Source organism: Galeopterus variegatus, unplaced genomic scaffold (assembly GCF_000696425.1).
Source record: "Galeopterus variegatus unplaced genomic scaffold, G_variegatus-3.0.2 Scaffold2588, whole genome shotgun sequence".
NCBI lineage: Eukaryota > Metazoa > Chordata > Mammalia > Dermoptera > Cynocephalidae > Galeopterus > Galeopterus variegatus.
Window position 1 is genome coordinate 94,820 of NW_007728699.1, and position 25,808 is coordinate 120,627.

At 40.2% G+C, this 25,808-nt stretch overlaps 1 protein-coding gene across 1 annotated transcript in view; it reads left to right on the forward strand.

The window, feature by feature from the left end:
• LOC103598367 (protein kinase C-binding protein NELL1-like) overlaps positions 1-25,808 on the forward strand; it is a 226,789-nt gene that overhangs the window by 40,869 nt on the left and 160,112 nt on the right. Inside the window, exon 3 of the mRNA XM_008582357.1 lies at positions 9,152-9,322. Coding sequence (XP_008580579.1) covers positions 9,152-9,322 — 171 coding nt within the window. The remainder of the gene's footprint in view (positions 1-9,151; positions 9,323-25,808) is intronic.

Consider the following 25,808-nt stretch of genomic DNA (forward strand, 5'->3'; position numbering starts at 1 on the left):
TTTATGTAAATATTCCACCCTCAAGGAGGGAGGACATAACTCCCTACTCCTTAAGTATGAGCTGTGCATAGTAACTTCTTTCCAAAGATTACAGGACAAAAATGGAAGGGGAGAGGAGTCACTTTATGATGGAGAAAACTGAGAAACACTACATCAGCCAGGTGGGTTGACACTAAGATTAACAACAGTGATGAGTCTTGTAGATAGTGTACATTCTTGATATGGTGTTATGAGAATTATACTTTACCTCAGTGGGCTTCCCCAAAACTCATGAGCCAAGTATAATCATGAGAAAAATATTAGACAATTCCCAATCAGTAAAAATTCTACAAAACACCTGACCAGTATTCCTCAAAACTGTGTCAAGGTCATAAAAAACAAGGCAAATCTGAACTGGCACAGCCAAAAGGAACCTAAGGAGACATAATAACTAAATATAATGTAGTATCTTGGATGAGATTTGGAACAGAGAAAAAATTAGGTAAAAACTAAGAAAATCTGAATAAAGTAGGGACTGCAGTTAATAATGTATTAATATTGGTTCATTAATGGTGATAAATGCACTATAGTAATATAGGATTTTAATCATGGGGAAACTGGGTGTGAGGTAGATGGGAACTCTCTGTATCATCTGTGCAATTTTTCTGCAAATCTAAAACTATTCTAAAAGAGTTTATGAAAGGAAAATTTGGAAAGATACACAGGACACTGATAACATTAGCTGCCTATGGGGGACATTGAGTACTGAGCATATCAAATAGAGGATGGGAGGGAAATTTTTCACTCAGTAACCTTATAGATATATTAATTAATTTACTTTCTAACTACAGAAGTAAAATTTAAAAAAATGAAGACTATATTTCTTGTTAAGGGACAATAGATAGTGCTTTACATGTGTTGATCATTAGTATAACTACAACTGTACTACTACTATTACTATGTTAATTCCTATTCCTTAAATATTGATATTCATAAATTTCTTGATTTTGAGCTCCTGGAGGTTCAGAGCTATACCTTAGGCTTAAGATACAGTTGTGTGATTCTACATGCTTTGAGCTTGGTTGCATAATAAATATTTTTATTTGATATTATTTGCAGACCTTGGCATTCAAAAACAGATGACTCCTTCTCCCTTTGTTTCAGCTCATTGGTTGCTTTTATTTTAAATTTCTTCTCCCATCAAAAACTTTTTTTTTCTATCTTAACTTTTGTAAGGTTCCTTCTCTTTTCTCCTGGTTCTCAGTATCTGGCTTGCAGACCTTGGCATTCAAAAACAGATGACCCCTTCTCCCTTTGTTTCAGCTCATTGGTTGCTTTTATTTTAAATTTCTTCTCCCATCAAAAACTTTTTTTTCTATCTTAACTTTTGTAAGGTTCCTTCTCTTTTCTCCTGGTTCTCAGTATCTGGGGAAGTTGGAAGCCAGCCTTTACTTCAGTAAGAACAACATTGCTAATACCATGTGGATTTTTAAGGCTGTAATATAACTGTTTTGAATTGGTACAAAGAGCTTTGTTTTTACATTTCATTCAACAGTGAATATTTTATTTTCAACAACAGAGGCTGTTGGTAATTGCTGTCACCATTAATCTCTTGCTAGATGTTTGCTAAGAGGATTGAGTACATAACTGGTATGTAACTTTACAACTACAAATAAAATCATCAGATCAAGTATAAACAAGAGAAAAGAGAAGGCAGACACACTTTTTCTGAGCAAAGGCAGTAGTAGTATGTATGCTTTCAGCAGCATCACAGCTCTGTGAGGTTGTTTATTTCCATGTATACAGAAAGAGATAAGGAAGAGAAATCATAATCAGTATTGGACAGTAGGCATTTTGTGAGGTGATTTACAAATGTTTTGTCATTTTATTCTCATAAGAAATCTGTAAAGTAGTATATTTTATTTTCTACTAGATGAAGAAAAGGAGGCTTTGGGAAATGATGTATCTTGCACACTTTCAGACATAGATTAAATGGCAGCAGCAGGGATTGAACACGAGTTGGCTGGACTCTGAGCCCCTTGATACCTGGCATTCTTTCTTCTGGTGTTTATTCTCTTTCTACTACATCATATTGCTTGGAATAAAGGAATCAGAAGTTGGGAGAGCCAGAAGTTTGTCCAGGTAAATTAGGACTTCCCTTGAACTTAGTCAAATAGCTCTGTAGACCAGGAGAGCTCTTGGAGATGTAACCCAAAGATAGCTGATTCATGAAAGGACCACAGATGTGGCCACTTCCATTTATGAAAACATGAAGCTTGAGGCATAAATATTGAGGCTTGATACAAGAAAAATAACGGGTTAATGAGAAAGATACCAAAATATTACTTAGGTATGTGTTTATTTAAGTAGCTGCCGAAAACCACGGATTTATTTATTAATATTAAGTTACACTTTTTGTTAGAATTCCACTTTTTTATAAGTTAGAAGAAAATGCATAGTTATTAATCTGTGGGGCTATGTATAAACAGAAAGTTGACACTTTGAAATTTGGTCTTCTGGCCAAAAACCCAGGCATTTACTAGAGACATACCTAATTATATTTAAAATTTTTAAAGTTAAAAATGTGTATACCTGAAGTTAGAATGTTTCAGTTTCTACTGATGTATAAAATATCCTCTCCCAAACTTATTATGCTCACAGATTCTGTAGGTAAGGAATGTGGACAGAGCCCCAAAAGGAGGGCTTATCTCTCTTCTAAAACATTTGTGGCTTCAGCTGGGGAGAGTGGACATTTGGGGAAACCAGCTGGAGGTGTTTTCACTCACATACCTGGTGTTTGTACTGGCTGTTGTCTGGGATCCCAGTTGGAGTTGTCGACTAGAGCACCAACATGCTGCCTCCCAATATGGTCTGGGCTCCCTCACGGCAGGGTGGCCTCAGGATAGTTGGACTCCTTACAGGTGACTCAGGGTTTTAAGCACAAATGTTCTGGAAAACAAAATAGGAACTGCATTTATACATTTGTGACCAGCCTTGGAAGTCACCAAGCATTACTTTTTCCCCTAAAGCACTGACAAATACGTCCAGATACAAGGGGAGAAGACATAGTTCCCACCTTTTAATAAGAGGAGTGTCAAGATCACACTGTAGAAGAGTATGTAAGATGGGAGATATTGTGGCTATGTTTGGAAAATACAATTTACCAGAGTATTAGGCCATGTAATGCAGGTTATCTGTCATATATAGGACATCAGATGACTGTTGGTCCTTCCTGCCATTTCCTTTTATTTGTAGACTAGCAATAGCTTTATGTCCATGGTTACTTGTCAGCTTTTTGCCTTTCTTCAGTTTCATCTTCCTAATAATCTAAATTCATTAGATTATTATCAGTAAGGTTTATTTTTGTTTACATCCATGTTCAACATTAATCTGTGTGAGGAATGATATATCTGCTTCATATGGTCATTTAAGGACCCAGGCTTATTCCATCCATTGGAGCCACCGTCCACTGAAGCCTCAGAATTCTCCACTGAACATCTCAATGGGCATGGACAAGGCACACTCTCTCTTAACTGCTTTGACCTGGACATCATACACATCACCTGGCTCATGTTTTGCTGGTGACAGCTAGTCATATGGTCCCTTCTAAATTCAAGGAGACTGGGAAATATAGTCTAGTGTGTACGCAGGAAGATTGGGGATAGGTATTATCAGCTATCTGTGCTACATCTGCCTTGGGATTTACATGACTTCAGGTGAGGCACTTTATCATTTTGAGTTTCAGTTTCCACACTTATGAAAATAGTAATAACTACCATTTATGATTGTTGGCAGAATTAGAGATAACATATTTAAAATACCTGACACGGTAGAGAGTAACGGGATGCTGCCATGGTGAGCACCTACCCTGGTGTTTACCAGACCTGGGTCCAAGTCATAATTTTGCCACCTATCACTGTATCATCTTCAAATATTTAATTTTTTATCTGCAAAATGAGTAGTAGTTAAAAGTATGGACTTGAGTTTCTGCACAGAGCACAAACTCTGAAGCCAGACCATTCTTGTTTGAATCCTAGTTCTGCTCTTATCTACCTGTGTAGTCTTGGGCAAATTGTCTTTTTTTTTTCCTTTTTGTCTTTTTTTACTGACCGCCAACGGGATCGCAACCCTTGGTGTTGCGCCCGCACTGCGCTCAGCCAGTGAGCGGGAACTGGTCTCCACATGGTATCCAAACCCTCGGCGGGAGCGCCGCCGCGCTCCCAAGCGGCGCACTCTCCAGTGCGCCACCGGGCCGGCCCTTGGGCAAATTGTTTAATGTGTCTGTGTCTTGGTTCCATCCTTTATAAAACAGGGATAATAGTAGCTGGTAATTTTTAAGGTTGTTTTGAGAATTAAATGACTATTTGTAAAATAGTTCCTGGCCCATAGTCATTGCTATAGAAGTATTTGTTAAAGCAAATAACAAATATCCCACAGGCTTGTGGTAGGGATTATCTTGATATGAAATTTAAAGACCTAAAGATAGTACTCCTGGTAATAAGTACTCAATAAGTATTAGCTATTATCACATAACTAATGTTAGCTATATTGTTTTTGTTATCATAGTTAAGATTACCACCACACATAAAGGTAGGAAAACTAGTTTTTTCCCCATCATCTTTGGGAGTTTTCAGGATTTGGGGAAATGGTCCATCTAGGTGCTCTGTGTATACATGTGGTGACTTGTTTTCCTTTATAGAAAGTAGACGGAGGCCTGTCTGGTTTTCTCTCTGTCCTGAGAATCCTTCCAGGGGTGCACACTGGGTAGGAGTGTTGGCCTTATTTGCCATATCCCTTTTGCCTTGATTTCCAAGTCTGGGAGCCGTGTTTGTTCAAGGCCACAGAGAAGCCACTGTTGGAATGTAAGCAGGTACTGCACCAACTCTGGAGCTGTTTGGGGTGCAATATATTTCTCTAACTAGGCAATATATATCGTGTAATGGCTGGAAAAGAGACATTTTCTAAGAAATGTTTTGCCTTTACTAATGAATTAGTACTGGATACCATCTAAAATGAACTTTTTCTGTTTTCACCTTATATACAGAAATAACACATTCAATCCTGCAATAATTACTTTGACATTTTGAGTATATCTAGCCTTCTGGTCTATTTTATATAAATTATATATATGTGTATGTAATATATATATGTTATAGATAATATATATATATTCTGAAAATGGGATACCTTGATATCAATTTTTGGGAAAATGATAAACATTTTAATAAAAATAACTTGGTTGGTCTTGTTCTACCTATATGAGGGTACTTCAAAAATTTGTGGAAAGATAGAATTGAAAGATAATACAAATCTTTCCATGAACTTTTTGAAGTGCCTTCATATTATTTGGAATTGTTTCTGAATTTTATTTACAAATATACCATGGAATTCAGATATTCCTGTTAAATTTGACTTCAGTTTATGGTAATACTGATTTTACCTAATACCCAAAGGTGGGCTTTGAGGAATTTGTTATGCCAATTCTGCGTGGGGTCTACCTAGCACTAAGTAAGGGCTTGGGTTTAAAAAGTTCAGCTGTGAAAATGCAGGGTGGATAAGATCTGCCTTCATGGCATTTTTTTGTGAACTGACTTGGGGTGTTAGTTAATGGGAAAGTCAGCATAAGCGTTAGGATATACTTGCAGCCATGCACTGCCCAGAGCAAAGCAGGTGGCATTGTCACTGTACTTTGTATGAGACCATGTCTGCACAAATGCCTTTATTCCTGGATGCTATATTCAAATATAAAATTGGTTCATTTGAACATACCTAGCATATGTTGACCAACGTGGAGAAGGATCTGGAAAGAAGAGGAAGGCAGAATCCTTGTCTAGGAGGGGCTTATAGTTCAGGTAGAAGACAGGAGTACAAAAGAAAAAGCCAGGGAAGCTTGGCCTGAAAAAGAAAAAAAAACTTAGGAGAGAGTATCATCGCTGTTTTAAAATATTTGCAGGATAAGCAGGCTTTTCTGGGAGCCGAGGCAGTTAATCGGAACAGCATACTTGGCTAAGGTCCAAAGCTAAGGGGAGAAATGCTGCTCATAAAATCTGTCTGGTGGTTTTATTACCTATACAGCTGCACCATCCAGACTCCCAACAAGACCCCAAAGCTCTCGAGGCCTAAAGAGGGAGGACTGGTCAGGGGTAGACTGTTCACTAGACACTTGTTTACAATCATTTCCAGTGTTCTTCCTCTCCCTACCAGACCACCTGGCTCTTGCTCACTTGCTCATAGCATCAAACTTCTGCTCCCTTAACCATGACCAGCTGGCCAGGAAGTAAAGCAACACCTGGTGTACTCTATTACAGTGCTTCTTAAACTTTTATGTGTGCATGAATCATCTGGGAGTCTTGTTGAAATGTAGATCCTGATTCGGTAGGTTTTAGATGGGGCCCAATAATCTGAATTTCTGCATGTGCTGCTACTGCTGCTGCTGGCCTGTAGACCACATCTTGAGTCACTAAGGCTCTCCTGCAAGTCATGGGTCTTTCTTGCAGGCTACAGCCAAATCCCATCAGGCTGGTGACCACCTCTTCCAAGTTGTTATCAGGACTAAGCCTCACATCTCTATTAGAGAGTTAATGTCTGGAGATATTGCTTTATTCTCCTACTAGACCTTTTGAAAAAAATTTATGCAGTTGTCACTTAGACATGCAGTGTTTTTGTCATCCCTAGGGCCACTTCAGCAGTTACCTAACATTTTTTTCAAAGCACATCGTCTTGATTTTTATCCAAGTTGTTTGAGATACAGCACTTTCTGAATATGTGCATAATGCTGTCAGAAACTTTACCCTAGCACACAGGTATCCATTTTCCTAACATTAGCACAGATTGCTCTTCTCATAGCTGTATATTTGTGATTACCCCAAGGTAACCACTTACTCCAATGCTTTGTAAAGTGATATTTAAATGATCTGTTTATAATACATTGAGCACTTGCTCAGTGAGGCCATAACCACAGGAATTATGATTCAATCAGGTTAAATGTATTTGCCTCCTATTTTTGTGATTCCATCAGGTGAGCTATATGACCATTTCTAATTGTCATTGTCATTGTCTAATTGTCCTTTCAAGGTTATGTTTCTTCCCCCAGGAGTCACTTATTGTTCAAAATAAAGCAATTGCAAGATTCTTCTGATGTGTGAATCTTTGTAAGGTCTCAAATACGTGTAAGAACGTGATGCTTTCCTATCCACATGATGCTTTCCTATCCAGAAGCTGTGTGGCCTTGGGCAAGGCACTTAGTATCTCTGTTTGTATGCAAACTCATTTTAAAAATAGGGATAATAATATCTACCTTAAAAAATGACCTGGGATGATGTTTTTGAAAGCACTTGGTATATTCCTGGCATATGGCAGTCACTCATTAATTGACAGCTTCCCTTGCCTGTTCTTTGTTCTCTTAAGCCAGTTTCTATCTTTTTGGGTGAGGAGGGACATATATTATTTCTTTCTTCACTAGTCTCAAAGCCTCTTGCAAGCAGGATCTATATTTTTAAATCCATTTTTAGTCCTTCACTATGTGTTCAGTAAAGATATGTTGAATGAATTAATGAATGACCACGTAATCTCTAAGGTCTTCTTAACTTTTAAGTTCTCTGATTGTTTGATTCTTTTAATGTTCTAGCTGCTTAGATGAAATTAGAAAATTTCCTTAAAATAAATATCTTCTAGGTTAAGGGATTTCTTCCTTTATAGCCTTTTAACATATTTATGGTATTTATTATTACTAATAAGTATGTACTTGGGCCTGGGAGCTGACTGTTATGGTATAAGTAACCTCTTCAGTTTATGACCTTGGGCCTGCCTGATTCTGGCACAAATGAGGTGGGTCAGAGGCGGGTGTTCACTCTGTTTTCCCTGCACTGCTGTCTTGGGAAGATCTCCCATGAAAGAAGAGCAAGAAATATGCATTTGTTCTCTGACATGAGATTTGGGAGTCATGCATAATAGAGGCTGAGTTTCATGATATATTCATTTTGATCCTCATAGAAGTTGCATTTTGTCTTTTAGATTAAATATAGTCTGGCTAGTGGAGTCAGGTCAACTCAGTGGTTTAGAGGAGAAGCAGCAGGTCCTTCCAAACCTAGGGCTTAAGCCTGGTTAACCATTTAGGAAAGTAGCTCTTGAGTTGTCTGTATGAAGTTCGTGTCAGTTGAGGCCACGCTCACCACTTTGTCATCATGCCTCTGGGATGGGAACAAACTGGTAGAAAGTGCACAGACTATCCAATGTAGATCTGACTTTAAATCCTGGCTGGTAAATCAGTCTTGTAGGGTTTTGTGGGTGATGAATTAGACAGTACATGTGGAATGCCTAGTGCAATGCCTGGCAGTGAGATCAGGCCCAATATTGATGATGACGATGGTGGCACATTTCAGAAGACAGGCGTGGAAGTCTAAATAGTTCTGCCACCCATGGAACTACCAGCCCTGGCATGTGTCCAAGGACTGTCCCAAAACTGCCTGCTGCATTTTATGACTAAAGTGCAGAACAAAGTGGTAGCTCTGAGTTTCTCATGGGTCTGGAAAACATGACACCAATCTTAGGAAAGAGAAAACCTCAATTGCATGCTTCATTCTGTAATAATTTGAAATACTGCTTCTTATGTGAGTAGCTTCAACCTTCCTTCCCCTACTCATCATCTAGGAATTGTTGTCCAGTTATAGCTTTTTGTCTGGTGGGAAGAAAAAAAAAAAGGATCACTAATTTCTTCACCCTGAGAATTTATTTCAATCCTTGATGTCCAACATGACTTACATGAGTGTTTCCCTTTAATTCTTGAAAAAGAAAAAAATGTCAATTCTAAAAATAAACATCAATAAATCCATTCCACACAAATGGCCTTTTTTAGACAATAGAAAGAAGGTTATGAACTTCACTTTTAAGTATTTAAGAGACAGCACCAAGTTTTGCTAATTACTTGTGGCCTGTTACCTCACAGTGAATCAATTGACTCCATTTCAGAGGCTCAAAGTGTCATCACCATTAGGGCTCTCAGAAAGTAGGTGAATTGGGTCACATTCAGTACAATTGATTTCAGGTCGTGGCTCTTTGTGTCATGATAGCTAATTTTAGATTCTGAGAATCCTGGTAGTAAGGGGTGGGGATTGATGATGGTTGTGATATCCAGAAGGAAAATAAACCAAATTTTTTGTTCCTTTACATGCAGCTATTTTGAACTGGAGAGCAGCGGTTTGAGGGATGAGATTCGATATCACTATATTCATAAGGGGAAGCCCAGGACAGAGGCACTTCCATATCGGATGGCAGATGGACATTGGCACAAGGTTGCACTGTCAGTTAGTGCCTCTCATCTCCTGCTCCACGTTGACTGCAACAGGTATGTCTTTGTGTTTGATCTTTGGTGATTCTGTCCTTGAAATTGAGCAATGGGAACAAGAAAAAAAAAATCAAACCCTTCCAAGACTTGCTGGGAAACAAAAACCAAGGGACCCTAATTGTAATTTAACCTACTGAATGGGTCATTAGGCATGCTGAAATGACCAACTGTAATATCATAAGAAAACAGTTCATTAAGATGAAACTGTATCCTGTGATTAGAAACAAATGTACAAAAGGTTGATTACAGACTGGGGAATATTAAGTGCACCTCAGTGTGCTCCAGGCACTGGCTGAAATTCCATGGAGCTGTGATCACAGTTAACTGTGATATATTCTTGAATTTGTTCCACTTGGAAGTGAATAAGCCAGTCCACCTTAGAATGGATCTGAGAAGCCTGTGCTACTGAAGTGGCTAATTCTATTTCACTTCATCAAGCACAGCTTTGCATAAATATTGTTTCCAAATGGAGGCTTCTTAAAGAGACTGTTCTTTGAATCTTTTGGAATTGATGCCATCTATTCTCTGCAGAGGCATGAGTCTTCCAGCTTGTCAAAGGATGGCAGAACTATTTGTGAGGTCTGGGGGGTTTCACAAGAGGCCGTGGGTTGGGTGGGAAGGAGACATCTCTATGTCTGTCACTGGAGGCAGGTTTACTGACAGCTGATGAAGGGAGGAGACCATTGGTCTCTACTGGATCGTTTGTGGCTGGACAGCTGGATAACGGTGGTTAAGGGGAATGTTTTAATCTCTCCAGAACCCACTGGAAATTCTTATGGATAGTGATCTGAGTCCAAGCAAAGCTCATGCATTGTTGGTTCTTATTAATGAAACCTTCAAAGTTAAAATGACTTTTCAACCCCAGGGCTTGCTCCCTTGGAGCCAGGATAAAGAACAGGCATGTTGGTGGCAGCTTTCCTTCCAGAACCCATCAAGAGGAGTATTCCAAGGTCAGTCAGCTACAGACTACAGTTCTGATGAGGAGATCTTTGGATGTGCTTGCCACTCCAGCTCTGCAAGCTCCTTTAGAAGAAGACCTGGAAGGGCAGGAAACTAGTGTCAGGCTCAAGGGAAGGTCTGCCATCTTGTAGTGAGTCTTGGTCCATTTTGATGTGATCTATTTAAGGTGCTTTTTAGACTTCTGCAAAACTGTGGCTTCAACTGGGTATAATATATATGTCTGGATAGTTTCCATAGAAACCACTGGCTTCTTTTTACCCTGCAGAGCTGCGCTGGGCAGCCTGGATAAAACCAGTCCGTAGCTGTTATCTCCATCTCCACTTTCACGAGTTCATTGGTGCCTTCGATGCTCTAGAACACAAGTGGCCTGTCAGGTAGCACTGCTGTTACTCATGACATACCACCCGTATACTGCTCAGATGGGATTGCAGAGGCAGGGCACTGCTTGTCGTCCTAAGCCACAGGCCAGAAAAAAGCCTCAAAACACTAGTTTAGTATTTCCCAACTGGAAAGTCATGGAGACGCTGATGTTTTCTTGCAATGCAGTTTTTGCCTTCTTCCAAAAGTTTTATTCTCTATTTCCTGACATTTTTCTCTTTGGAGAAGATAAAGAAGAGGGGAGAAGATATGTCTTTGTTAAGGTCACATTTCATGCCTTCACAAATTTACTGGTCCCTATGAAGTACTCTCCTCCATCATTCACAGCCACTTGTTAGCTGTGTGAACTTGGGCAAGTTAATTTCTCTGCATCTCAGTATCTTTGCTTGTGAAATGGGAATAATAATGCTAATACATATTTATCAATAGGAATGTTAAATGAGATAATCCATGTAAAGTACTTAGGGTGGTGCTTGGCCTTTGATGCTCAGTACATGTTGTTCTTTATTCTGCACAACTATGGTGCCTCTTTGCCCCTGCCTCCAATTCATCCACAGTGTGTCCTTCATGGCTCCAATGGCCTCTCTACCAGGAAAATGGGAAGACAATGGTAAATCTGTAGCCCATAGTATTCTCCAGCATCGGCCCCATTTATAGAGTGGGCAAAAGGGATTCTAAATATTCCTTCCCTTCTCTTGATTTTTTTCACACGTTGGCTTATGGCATAACATGTCCTTTATGTAAAATCTTGGGGAAAAATGAGTGAAGTTGTTGCCAGTTAATGACTAATGGACCCAAAATACAAATAAGTTTTTCAGATAGGTCAGGGGAAAAAACAGCCCTAAAAGACTGGGTAATAGGAAAGGTAAAGTTTGATTTTTGTGTAGAAAAAGTCTAGAAACATTGTTCCCAAATCTGACTACAATAAGAATTATCTGGAGAACATATATTGAAAAATTGAATAACTAGGCCCCATCTCTGACCTACTGGATGGGATTCTCTGAGGGTGGAACCTGAGCAGCTATATTTTTAACAAGCTCTGCATATTAATGCAGGCAGTCTAACCTTGGGGCATGGACTGGCATTTCAAAACCATTGGTTTAGCTTGAGAGGAGGGAAGCGAGTAGAGAGGCTGGGCTCCAACAAATAAATGAAGGCTTGAAAACCAAGTACCTGAAGCAGGGCCCCAGCATGGGGGAGGAAAAGATTACAGGGAGTGTTGTGTCGAGCATGCAGAACAAACTTATCTTCACAAGTTTCTTCGTGGCCAGCACGAGCTGACTTTAGAGCAGCAGCAGATTTGTCCCACATCTTGGAATGCTGGTCTACAACTTCATATCTAGGCCACCCTCACAGAGTGAATTTCACAAAGGCTGATTTTGACTTTTTCAGCTTTTTATTTTCTACCACCTTGAGATTCTTATTTTTTGATCCTTCTGACCCTTAGACTTATGCTGTCTTATTTTTCTCAACCTTTCACCCACTGGAGTTATGCTGATGAGATGATGAATAGAGGTGATGTTAGAAGACATTGATTGAGGGTTGGCTGTGCTAGGCACTGTGCTTAGCACTTTACATGGATGAATTCCTTCCATACTCAAGCTGTTATTTTTCTCTTTTTTAAGATGAGGGAAATGAGGTTATGCTATTTGTCTGTAACCCTGCTGCTAATAAGTGGCAGCACTAGGACTTGAACCCAAGTCTGACTCATGAGTGCCTCCTTCTAACTACTAGGCTATTCAGCCCAACAGCAGGGGTTACTGGCACTGGGTTTGGACCATGAGGGAAAGCCAAGAGCCTGATTCAGTGTGAGCAGTTTTTTCCTTTCTAGTATTTCCTCTCACATATCTTACACTGCTGATCCTTGGAGCTGTGTGGAAAGATGTGGAATCTAGTTAAGCATAGAACCAAAACTTTGAGCTGGGATCTATCTCTAAGATCTTAGTCTTACCACCCCTGCACACCTCTTCCATGGTGTGCTAATGAAATGTACAGCCCAGGACAAGGTCATAACCACTCCAAGGAGTCTTCTGGGAGAGATGCTATAGAAGGTTCAGGGACCACAAAAACATCTAAAGTCAGGTAGAGAAGATTTTCTGGGCAATTCTACTACTCTAGAGGAACTTTAGTGTGGAAGGATTTTTCACTTTTTTTTTTTAGGTTAGAATTGAGAAACAGAGCTTTTTCAGATCTAATTGCACAAATTGTCACGAGAAAAGCAACTGCTATTTTAGTCATAACTTCAACACTTTCTGCTTGCTACTGAGACTTACACTACTCTAGAGGAACTTTAGTGTGGAAGGATTTTTCACTTTTTTTTTTAGGTTAGAATTGAGAAACAGAGCTTTTTCAGATCTAATTGCACAAATTGTCGCGAGAAAAGCAACTGCTATTTTAGTCATAACTTCAACACTTTCTGCTTGCTACTGAGACTTACACTTTTCGCCCTGCTTGAGCTGTTTAGCTGAGCCTAGTTAGAAGCTCCCAATGTGTGGGTAGCAGATTACCTCAAGCTAGAAACATAAAAGGAAATATTCATTGGGTGACCAGGCTGATTATTTCCATTGCCTTGGGTTTTTCTCTAGCTGCCTTTTATATTAATATAAAGCCTAGAATGAGACCTGAACTAACCTTCCTATGATTGCCTTTCTCCATTCTCAGCTCACTTTGTCCCTTGTCCTCATTACTCAAAGGACAGAATTAACCAACATCTGCAATTTTGTGTATAAGTGATCTTTCTCATTTACCTCTAAATGGATTTTTTTTTCCTTTTCTTTACTTGGTAATTTTAAATTTTCAGTCAGACCATAAAATTAATTTATTGGGCATCCTATCTCTGCCAGACTGTGCAGGACACAAGGAAATAAAAGTCCTTACCATTAAGAAGTTCATGGCTTATTCATTTAGTCATTTTAAATTCATTCTGAAACCACCAGGGACCCCACAATGATTGGCCCTAGTCCCTGGATATCAAAGAAAGCCTGGACTCAGACGGAAGTCCTGTGAATGGGCTGATTTGACAACTCATAATGGCAGCTAAACAGTGGAGAATACTGAAAATAGTTGCTCCCAGCATCTTGGTCTTGACATGACAGTAGAGCTAAGCTGAAGCAGCAGTTAAGGAATAGACTCGATAGTGTTTTTCCATCCAAATGGTACATTCATCCAGCCTTTGGCCAGCACTTTTTGCAATATGCAGGTGTTCCCAGCTTAAACCAGCCTTCTTATGCCTCACTGCTGGAAAAAGTCTTTTCTTAAGCACAGTCTATCACATTTCAACAGAGCTCTGAACTCTCATTTCATTTGTTCAGACTTGTTCAAATTTACGTGACACACACATGTGCACATATGCAGTCTGATAATCACCCTGACAGGGAGTTAACACAGTGATTATAGTCTAGACAACAAACATATTTAGATTTTACTTTTAACATATGCTATTTATTAACTACAGAGCACATTTGATTTTTGCATACAGTTGATCTTGAAAAGCATAGAGAGTCAGAAACCAAATTTGCTATAAATCACAGAACAAATCAGTAATCCAAGGTGTCTGACTAATATTTCAGAGTAATTTCAAGATATGAGCATCTGTTTATATGTGTAGATTTTTCATAATGAAATGTTATTATGACATCTTCATTCCAGAGAGCTCCTAAAGTGTTTACAAACATCATCTTATTAAACCTTGCATTTCTTTTTTTTAACTGTCTTGCAAGAAATTAAAAAAAAATATTTTTTTATTATGAGTATTCATAGATACAGATTACCAGAAATTGCTTTTGTACCCCATGTCGCCACACAATTATCCCCCAACCACCCTCCCAAGCTCCTCACCCCCACTCCACTTTGTAGCCCTAGGAATGTTCCCTACCTCTGTAAGACCACCACACTACTGTGGACTTTCTTTCCTTCCTTCCTTTCTCTCTTAGCTCCCACATATGAGTGAGCACATGCGGCATTTATTCCTCTGTGTTTTGCTTATTTCACTCAATGTAAGTTTCTCCAGGTTCATCCATGTTGTTGCAAATGGGAGTATTTCATTCTTTTTTATGGCAGAGTAGTATTCCGTGGTGTATATGTACCACACTTTCCCTATCCAATCATCCGTCAATGGACATTTAGTAAACCTCACGTTTCTTAAGGTAGTTAAGCTACACGTACAATGCACTACAGTGGTTTTATGCAAATATTTCTGTCTGATACAGTATGGAGGGGAAAAATTGGAAATGACTATCAAAGGTCACATGATCCAAAAGAGCCAGGCTGAGACTCTCCATCTCCTGATTGCCTGATTGATATATTCTTCACTTTACAAACAGAAATATATAGACACAACTCATCATCAAAATTTATTAAAATAAAATTGAAAGCTAGCATATGCCTCATGTCCAACTAACACAGTAGCTCCAGATCCTCTATCTAGGAAGAGATGACAGGTGAGCCAGGAAGACAGGACATGCCCATATGTAAATTTAGGTAACAGTACAAGGTAAGAGTAAAAGACGTGTTGTAAGCCAGCACATGATGGATTACTAATTCCTTGTAGAGACAGTCAGGTCTGGGAGATCACAGAAGGGACAGTTCCTGGGGACTTGGAATAATCTCTTAGTTTCTTATCATCCCAGGTGAAAATGCATGACCATTTCTGCAGCTTTATAGTTTTGCCACTATGTGATTGGATTCTGTACCAGTCACATGAGAGTCAGGTTTGGAACAAAGTTTATCTTGTAGGCATTCCAAAGCCAGTCATAGTCTGGTGAGAGATGAGTGTGTACGGGTAAGTAGTATCAAGTTGGTAGTGAGGAAAGGCCTGTAAGGAGAGACAGAGAAGAGAATCTGAGAGAGGAGAAGGAAGGAAGGTCTGTCTTCCATGTTTCATCTTCCAGGCATGTGAACTCTGTGGTTTATCCTAGACTGAAATGAATTCTGAAACATTGTCTTGGTTTTGCCCTTTATAAAATGTGATTATTATGCAATGATGAAGGAGTGAGAAATCAGGCAATATGTGTCTTAATTTTATCATTCATTCATATGCCAGAAAAATGGGAGTACTAGTAACTCTTCTACCATAGGATTGTTGTGGGTTTGTGGTTACAGGGTTTTGCCAAATCCTCTGAAACATTCAAGCTACTATATGAACATACAGCATCGTTAAATACTACAGACACTTAGCGTAATATACAGAATATTTTAAAGTATCATACTGGAAATGAGTACATCAAATCTTTCATATCTATAAAAACAGCAGCTTATGATCCATGGATTAAGGACCTAGTGTGTAATGTGTATCCATGGTGCAATGTAGGGTTTGAGGTCAATCATCTCCCTGAATTTATTCTAATTTCCAGGTCCTAGGCAAGATTCTCCAATAGTTTGTCTTTTAGTTCCCTGATTTGTGATGCATGTTTTTTATGCCAACAAAATCACTTAAAAAATATGTAACTGAGGCAGAGGGGTAAGAAAAACCGCCTCCAATATGACAAGATTTTTTTGTTGATCCAGGCAAGGCCTTGAAAATGTGACATGGCCTTTTTATTCATGTGGAGGGAAGAGGGTTCAGAAATTTACCTCCCTTCCCCCCAGCTCATGAACCAAAATTACCATGGCTTTTATGAAGGCGTGTAAAGTTTTACTGAGTGAGGGAACTCATTTGCTATAATTTTCTGGATCTTCTAAAGCCCACATGCATGAATAAATATATGCTATTTACTTCTCTTATTTGAAAAGTTGGCCTTTTAACACAAAAATGTTCTGGACTAAAAACTATGGCTGAAAGATATTTGTTAAATGTGTATGACCCTGGACAAGTCCTTTACTATCTTTGGGGTATAGCTTCCTAAGTATATAATGAAGGGCTAGGACTAGATCACTTTTAGGTCTCCTTCCAACTCTGGTCTTCTCTCTCTGGCATCTCTTTCTTGTTCTGTCACAGTGCTTATTTCAGGGCTTGTGTTTCTCACTTTCAGGACCCTGGAGAGCTACTCAATTTGCCGTCGTCACAGAGCATCTTCTGTAGCGGACCAGCAGGGGGTTTGTAGCCATGTGGATTGACAGTATAGCATGCTGTTGATGAGCAAAGACCAAAGCATATTAACCCTAGATTCCCCCACCCCGTTTATCACTTGCCCCTCTCCTTACTGGAGGTGATGCTGAAAATGCATTTTTGGATGCTAAGGGATGCTGGCCTCTTGTTTTTTCCACCTTGTGCCCTTTCTTTCTTCCAGAGTGTTCTTCCCCAGACCTGTGACAGTGAACAGCCTGTGGGAGGTGCAGGCTGCTCTGGCCATCCAGGCATTGATACCTTGGTGACCTACAGAGCAGTGCACTGTAGCAGTGTAATGATGAACACTAGTGCTGTTGAAAAACATAGCACATCCTCTGAATACTGAAGGAAAAATGCTTTTGATGCTGCAAAGCCACAGAGATTTAAATTATGGAAGAGATAGTGAATATAAAGATCTAGGTGACTAGTGTAATACATTCAAATTTATAGATTCTTTGGCAAAATAGAGTGGCCACTTAATTGTGAAGGCAGCCTAGACATTACAGTGTTGGATGTCTCATTCGGGCTGAGCCCCTACACTTCTACCCATGTTGTGTACCCTGTGGCTTATTAATTTCTATCTCATTAGGTGGATTCCAAGTTTAACTTTGCCCTATGGTCTATTGACATCAGTAGCAGACCTATTTCTAGTTTTGCCTTTTCAAGAACCTTCAACTTTTTCTCTTGTTGCCTGGTGGGTTTAAATATGCCTTTGGTTAATCATGGCCTCAATGGCAAAGAGAGTTAGGAGGTGAAAGGATTAACTGAAGTGCATGATGAGAGAGTGGATTGCATTTCCCCCCATCAACTTGCACTCCTGGGCTTTCAAAGTTGCAAACGGAAAAGACTAAAAAGAAATACAGTAGAATCCTCCCTTTACACGGTGGCTTATGAGCTACCTGAGGTCATCAGTAGATTACAAGAAAGCATTTCATTACATACAAGAGGCTCATAATGTATTAGAATAGAGAGGAAAGTAGGACTTCATTTCCAGCGCATAGTGATTTCAGCTACATGTCTTCAGACACATCTTGTGTTGCCATTGTATTGCATGGATGTGGGTCTGTACAGGATGAATGGAGGGGAAGAGAGGCTGCAAGAGAAATAAATGTTTTCTTATAGAAAAAACATTGATGCTTGAATCATTACTGTTGTAATTCTACTCTGTGCTTTTGATGGATATGCATGATTATTTTTTAAAAAGGAAAGCAAGGAGAGAAAATAAGAAGTCAATTCAGAACAATATGCATGATAGAACCCTATTTGAAAAAAATATATACATTCATATATTAGTTGTCTATGTTTATTTTATTCTTTGCTTGTTGGAAAGGAGCACTGGGCAATAAAAAATGCATGATCCATGAGGATTTTTTAATTGAAAAAGAAAAAAAAAGAATTCCAAATACCACATTAGTTTTCCAGTTAAACCAGGGGTGCCGATGTTGTCACTGGAAAGAACTGATTTTCTATGCTACCTTAAAGAAATTCATCTAGTTCCCTGGAAACTTTAATTAAACTTAATATTATAAATAATAGCAGCCAGAGCTGTTGGATGCAAGATTACTAATTTATAGCAGCAGTTGTTTGGCTGTTCTTCTTTTAGGGGGTGTGTTGGGGGCGAGGTGTGAGGATGAGGAGGCTTGGAAGGAAAAGTTTCTATGCACTCTTTTCCCTGCCCTAACCCCAAATTCATTTGACTTTTGTCCTTCAGCTCATTCTTTTCAACTTCTTGTGAACGTTTCTCCCAGCAGGGGTTCAAGAGCCAAGCCAGCTAGTTAATGTGCCGGGGCCCTCACCTGAGGGTTTTCTTTGGCAATTAGAGTGGAAATAATTCCTCTTCTCCTTAAAGGGCCTGCATGGTGCTGTCTCTAACTCTTCCTCAAGAATGTCATGTCACATTCCTACTCGTTAGAGTCTATTAGACTGAGGGTATCACTTTTCTGTCAGCAGATCTCACACATATGAACTCATAGGCTTCAAGTTGAGGCCATCAGCTGGCTTCTTCAGGACACTTAGAATGCCTGTAGTACCCAGAATGGAATTTTATTTCCATCAGAGGTAAACAAACCTAGGCTGTGATTAATCCTGGTATATCCTCAGCAAAGCACTTGACTAACTTAGTCACTCAGTGCAGTTTTTGCTGATACCTGCTTTCCAGGTCTGATGCTATCTTTGGCTGAAGCCCAGCAAGGGAATGGCTGGGGAAAGGCACGATTCAAGTTGCTTGAATTCTTTGACATTTTAGCCTCAGAGGCCCAGCACTATACTGGGGGAAAATCAGACTTTTTGCTCAATCATTACTGGTTGAGGTTAGTATTTAACCATCTAGAGATGATTCATATATTTACTTGATCTTTGTTATAGCCCTGTGAGGTGGATCTTTTTGCATCTTACAGATGGGGACTTTCAAGATGCTGAGAAAAGAAGTGGTTTGTCCAAGGATGCACAGTAAGCCAGTGGTAAACTAGAGCTAGAGCCCAGGGGCCCTTTCTTATTACTTTTTTTCAGGGAGTTTATTCTCTACCATTCCCTCCACCCCCTGCTTTATCTGCAGCCATTAAAGAGTCAAATAGCTTTATCTGGGGTGGCACGCAGGGCTGGGATCTCCTCCACTTCCTCCTCCTCCTCATCATCATGTGGCAAGACAACACTTTTACCTTCTCATGGAAGACAAAGTACAAGGTTTATAAACTAAAAACACAGCATAAAACAAAACAAAAACAAGGCCAAGTTTCATGTATTACTTTCTGAGACTGGAGGTGCTGGCCACCCACTTCCCTGTTGCGCCTAAATTTACCTTGTTATAAATTCCAACCATTGCTGATCAATTGGTCTTTAGACTCTAGAAGGCTTATGTGGTATTATTTTAGATTTAAAGACTCCCTCCTTCCTGGAATTTGTGGTGTTGATGGATTCATGACTCTAGTAATACAGAGATATAGCCCATCATGCTTGTATGATTTGTATGCCCTGCATGTGTCTCAGTGCTGATGTGAAATGACCAAGGACCTAATCTCACACCATGGCTGACTGCAAATGAACCATTTGGCCATTTCTTCAAATGTGGAATAGACACATTACTCTAGTCTTCATTGTTACGTATGTGGTTTTGCACTGTTCCAATATAAATTTTGATAGTCACTATTTCAAGGTGATAAACTCTCTGTATTCTTTAAGGTGACTTTGCAATTGCAAGGTCTCATTAAAAACTACTGGAGGTGAAATAGAGGGTTGGGCAGTGGGGGACCCCCATTCAGGAAGGCATTTGTCGTTATTGCTTCTTTTATTGGTACCTAATTAGAAATGTACTAGAGCCTGCAGGAGCTAATAAGAAAGCACAGGAGGTAGGTGAGCACATTGAATTTAGAGTAATTTGCACGGGTGGCAATTTTTCATGGACATTAGGGTGATACATAAAGACTTCATACGCAAATTTGATCACCACATTCCCTTCTCACCCCAACACACAATTATACCCATTTAGTGGCTTTCTACAAGTTTTAGGGTAAAAGCCATAATCCTTAATATAGCTTACAAAAATTTTGTATAAGCTGGTCTATGTTTTCTTCTTCAGTTTCATCTTGCACTGCTTTCCCCTTCCTCTGACCTCAAGTATTTTTAGTTTTTTTAAATGTACCATATGCACTTAAGCCACAGGACCTCTGCACATGCTGTTTCTAAAGTGCCAAGTACACTCGTGCTCATTATTAATTTTCAGGCTGAAAGAAAGGGGCCTCTTGTGTTTTATACTTTCACCATAAAATAGTGTTCATTTTTCTGTAGAGTGTTTCTTGATGATTTGATTGATGTCTGCCTCTCCCACAGGCTGCAAATGCCCTGTGAGCTCACCATTGTACCTCCCATGCCTGACATAGGGCTAATTACACAGTAGGTAGTCAGCAAATATTTGCAAATACCTGAATGAATGAATCAATGGAAAAGCTGCTCTCAGAGCCTGGATTCCTGGTTCCTGGTCTCTGATCCCAGCCTTCAAGATGGTTCCATTTGCCTCAGACTACTCATCCATACACAAGAAGCATCATTTTCTACCCAGTTGACTTGTACAGGGTTATCGTGAGGATTAAATGACAACCTGCATGTAAATGTGTGCTGTAAATTTCAGCGTGTTTTGTAAATATTAGGCACAAGGAAAGGTGAAGATGAAGTCATCCAAGCATTTCTGCTTTGGACTTTGGAGGATTGTTCTCTTCTTAAGGAAGGCAGTTAATTTATAGAAGGCTTTTGGTGATTTCCTGGTCTGATTCACAGCACAAGGTGAATCGTGCCTTGCTCTCAAGTTGAATTTACATGTGGCCATGTCGACGGGAGCTCTGGCAGGCATGAAAGAGTGGAGGAAAAGGTAAATTACAGACAGGGTACAAACATAAAATGATCACAGTTGAGATTAAAGGACATACATCTCCCTGCTTGAGAGCAAACACAGTTGGGTACATGTGTTTTTCCTGTATAATGGATATATCACTATTATATAATTCTGTGGGTCTGTTTCTTAAAACTGCACTTGAGGCTCACAGTAGGGACCTCCCATTGAGTCCATTAGATTAAGTCTTTTGGTCAGGGTTTCATGAGTGTCCTATGCTATTCTGGTATAGCCTTAGGTGAAGTTCAATAGATGTGTTTTTCTTTAATTTTTTATAATCATGTAAGGTGCGTACCATTTAAAACTATACAATACCCATTGCTCTGCCTTTAATTCCATTGCAGAGAAGTAGTTATTATTAACAGTTTTATTTTTATTCTCCAGATTTTTTACATATGCAAGCATATTATTTTTCAATAATGAGATAGTATTATATACAGTAATATGTATTACTGTATAATATAAAAATGCATAAGGACACTTTGGTCGACAATCGGCTGCAGATACAATGGTGGCTATGCCATATAGCCTAGGTGTGTAGTAGGCTATACTATCTAGGCTTGAGTAAGTACACTCTGTGATGTTTGCACAATAATGAGATCATCTAACAATGCATGTCTCAGAATGTATCCCTGTCATTAAACGATGCATGAATGTGTATTATTCTTCAATTTGCATTTTTATTCAACAGAATATAAGCGTGGTACACTATTGATCTGCAGCAGGAACATATTTAGGAGGCACAAGGGCTGCTTTTTTCTTGCAGGACAGTCTGGGCAGCATTGTTCCTTGGCAATGTGTGGAGCAGCACTCACCTGCACACCTCTCGCCTTCTGCTTTGGGCTGTAATACATCCTTCTTTCCTGTCACAGCACAGCAGTGACTACAGAAACAGGGCAGGGAGCCAAGAGCCCCTGCCCTTGGATCAGCAAGTCCTGTCTCAGCTGTGTAGCTAGGTGAGACCACAGCAATTATCCTGCACTGAGATGGGAGTAACAAGATTGAAATGGGTATGTGATGAGGGTCAGGTGCTCTGTGCATGGGCATGATGCTAAATCTTATTTTGTGTGGCTGAGATGAGGCTGGTGTGGTCCAAGGTCAAGCATCAGGTGAGCACAATAAGAGAAAATGGTTTAGTGGTTAAGAGCACGAGCTTTTAGAGTTGGGTGGAACTGGGTTTCAGCTCTGGCTGTGCCGTTAGATGTGACCCTTGGCAAGTTACTTCACTTTTCTAAGCTTCAGTCATAAGGCAGGGATAATAACAGTGCCTCCTTCATGGGACTGTTAGAATTAAATGTGACAGTGCACATGGATCAGATAGCATACTCTTGGTTGCAAGTAACAGTGGCTTAAACTATGAGAATATATAATGTTTACTTAAACAAGAAGCTTAGATGAGGCAGTGCCTGGGATGAGTTGGTAGCTCAGGAATGACATCCAGATGGAGGCCCTTTGCATCCTTTCACTCCTCCATCCTTGGCATTGTCTCTAGATATTTCCCCTGGTAAGTTAGCACCACGCCTGGTAAGTGCTTAATACACACCATCATGAGATGCTGATGCAAATCTCATCATCATGATGATTTTTTCTTTTACCTTGAGTAGAGCAGAAGTGAAAGGGGGAACAAATCCCAGGAGATAAAACCATTATTGGTCAGTCAGCAGTCATTTTTATAGATGGCTGTTACTGCTGTCAGGGCATCTTCAAAAGGTCCATGTCTGTGAGCAAACAGATGAAAGAATATGAGTAGGTCCAAAAGGCCAGACTGCTTCCTGCCTCCAGCGTCCATCAACCCTATTGGCAGGAGTAACACTTGCTAGGCCTTCACTTTGGGAAACCTAGCCTCTACATGGCTTTCTGTGCCCTCTCACAGGCCCTTAAGTTCAGCTGCCCCTTCCACATAAAGTGCTGTGGCAGGCCTGATTAAGTCAGTGTGTGATGGCAGCGCTTCCTCAGGCCTGGCTGACCTACTTACTTGCACCTCCTGATACTCCCCGCTCTTGCCTTCCTCGTCCACCAATCCCTGGCTTTTGATACTGTTTCTCTACTTGCTCAGTCTGGCAACTTGCTTGGAGTCCTTCTCTGTTTACTGGCCTCAGAGCTTCACAACCCTGCTGCCAGCCCCACTCCACAGCATCCTCAATGGCAGGACAGCCCCTTTCTGACCTCAGGGGAGATCCTAACCTTTGCTTTGCCGATTTCCTTGATCTTGACTTTTTGACACATGTTGGTATTTTTATTTTCTTTCTATACTTTAACTGCAAGTTGGATACTGGGCAGTTTGCTTGGACCTCCCTGCAGTTAGAGCCATGCAGCAGTGGCAATTGGCATCTGCAGATGGATTTAAGGCTTCACTTGGAGTAATTCTGAGATCTGAAATCCAGATTTCAGTGGAGAAAAAAATGAATATAACTTTTACAGTATCCACAAAGAATCTGTTAAACACACAAATTATGTGACTGAGCCTAGCTCTAAAGCTCACTCTTGCTAAGTGCCACATGAAAAAGGTGATGATTTATGTTGATTTGCAAGATGAACAATCACTGGGATTAATCAAAATGTCATCTCCTTCAAAGGAGAGTATTCTTAGGTATCAGCTGCAATTGTCCCTCAAGGGGGAGGCAGGGTGAGATGGTAGAAAAAGTCTTGGCGTCTGAACTGGCTGTCTCCTATTTGCTTTTCCAAAAACACTATCTCCCCTCCTTTCTTCACGGTGCTCTACGTCCTAGCAGGCTGGTCTGCATGGACTCCATCTGTAGGCTTCTTTGCCATCTGTATTCCTTTTGAATTTCATTAGCAGGAAGAACAGGCAGGAGGCTGGAGGTAGGGAGGCGAGGGTATCTATTTCCCAGCTCCTCCTCTGTGGGGTCACCTTGGGATGGCAATGTCCCTTAGCTGAGGAACACAGGCCCTCTCAGGTGGCCCTTTTTGGGCTCCCTGTCCTTTCATGCCCAGGAAGGTAAGAGCTCCCTCACCTCCCCTAATTTTTTAAAAACTGTGAGTACTGCACCATTCCTTGCAGCTCAATTACTCCCTGACCACTTGAACGGCTGTGAATAATCCCTTTACTTATTATTCTTTTCTCAAATTACCAGATCTCAGTATTCTGACTGTTTCCCAGCAGGACCCCACTGTTATGGGTCCACACTGGATCTCTCTCTGGCTTCACCACTTCCTGGCTGGGTGTCTTTGGGCATGTTTCTTATTCCCCTTGAGTGTTGGGTTTTTCATCAGCAAAATGGGAATGGCCATAATCTTTGCTTCTGTTTAACTCCCCAGGAAGAAACAAAGAGTGTGCAAATGTCATGTAAACTGTACTGTACTGTATGCAAGAGAGGGGTTACTATCTCTTTGACATGCCTGGGGCTTAAAGTGGGAATTGGGGAAAGCGGAAGGCTTGAGTCTGGAGCATGCAGGTCTCCAGAGAGGGCTCCATATCCTCACCTGCTCCTTCAACACAGTTAATGAGAAGCACATCTGACAGGAGGATGGGACCCAACAGATTATCCTTCAAAGCTGAGCCCACAGGACCTCCTCCTCTGTTCACCTTAGCCCATGGGGCCAACTCATCTGGAATACAGATGAGATCTCCTCCAATTACAAATTATTTAGTGCTGACATGATACCTCTGCTAAGATGGATTCTATGATAAGGCCTTTGGAAAATACAGTTATGTGATCAAAAAAGGGAGGAAATTGTCAAAATGGTGCTGAGAAACAGATAAAAAGGCTGATCTCTGGGCTTTTGTTCTTCAGTATTCAGAGTGCAGTATTGGCAAGAGTAAATCCTGTTATTTGTGTCTGTGATAATCTGACACTTGTTGCTAAAAAGAAATGCCAGTGGTATTTATGCTGGAGATTGCTTTGGAAGGCCTTGTGCCTGAGTTCCGGGAGGGATGAGACACTCGCTCTAGCTGATCACTCTTTATCACGTCGATCACTTCATCTTCTTTTATTGTCTTTGAAGGACTTAGCACTTCATGAAATTATCTTGATCATTTACCTGTTTACAGTTTTATGGTGTGTCTCATTCTCCCTCGCCTGCACCTGTCATCTCCAGTAAAGAATGCCAGCTCCTTGAACTTGTTTTAATGTTATGTCCCGAGCACCTGGCCAAATGCCTGGCCCAGAGTGGATACTCAACAATATTTGTTGAACAAACAAATGCACGAATTAATAATGAGGGAAGGATTACTGTATGTAGGTGGCTGTGCTGAGCATGAGAGAGAATTCTGGGCCTTTAAGGACTTCATATCTAATATTCCTTTCAGACTTTGAAGACATGGTCATAAAATCACATTCCAAGACATGAAATACTCAGGGACCTAATAGAAGCAAAGGCACAGATGAACTGTTATAGGATTTGAAAGTGGGAGAATAGACTTCCAGTGAAAACGAGGGGAAGGTAGAATGAGCAGTGGTTTGAGAGAGGGCTTTAGATTAGAGCCACAGTGCTGTGATACTCAGATGCTGCATTTCCAGTGGGTGCCTTCTGTCTAAGCTACCTGGACCACAGTTTTCTCCTTTGTTAAAAAAATATCAACAATAATAATTGACCCTACATCATAGATTTAACTGAAATAATGCATGGAAAGCATATAGATTTATGTCTGGCAATAGTAAGCACTTGAATTCTTATTATTGTTGCCAGTAGTAGTAGAAATAAAGAAAGGAGGAAGAGGAGGAGGGAGGAGGGGGAGGAGGAGGAGGAGGAGGAGGGGG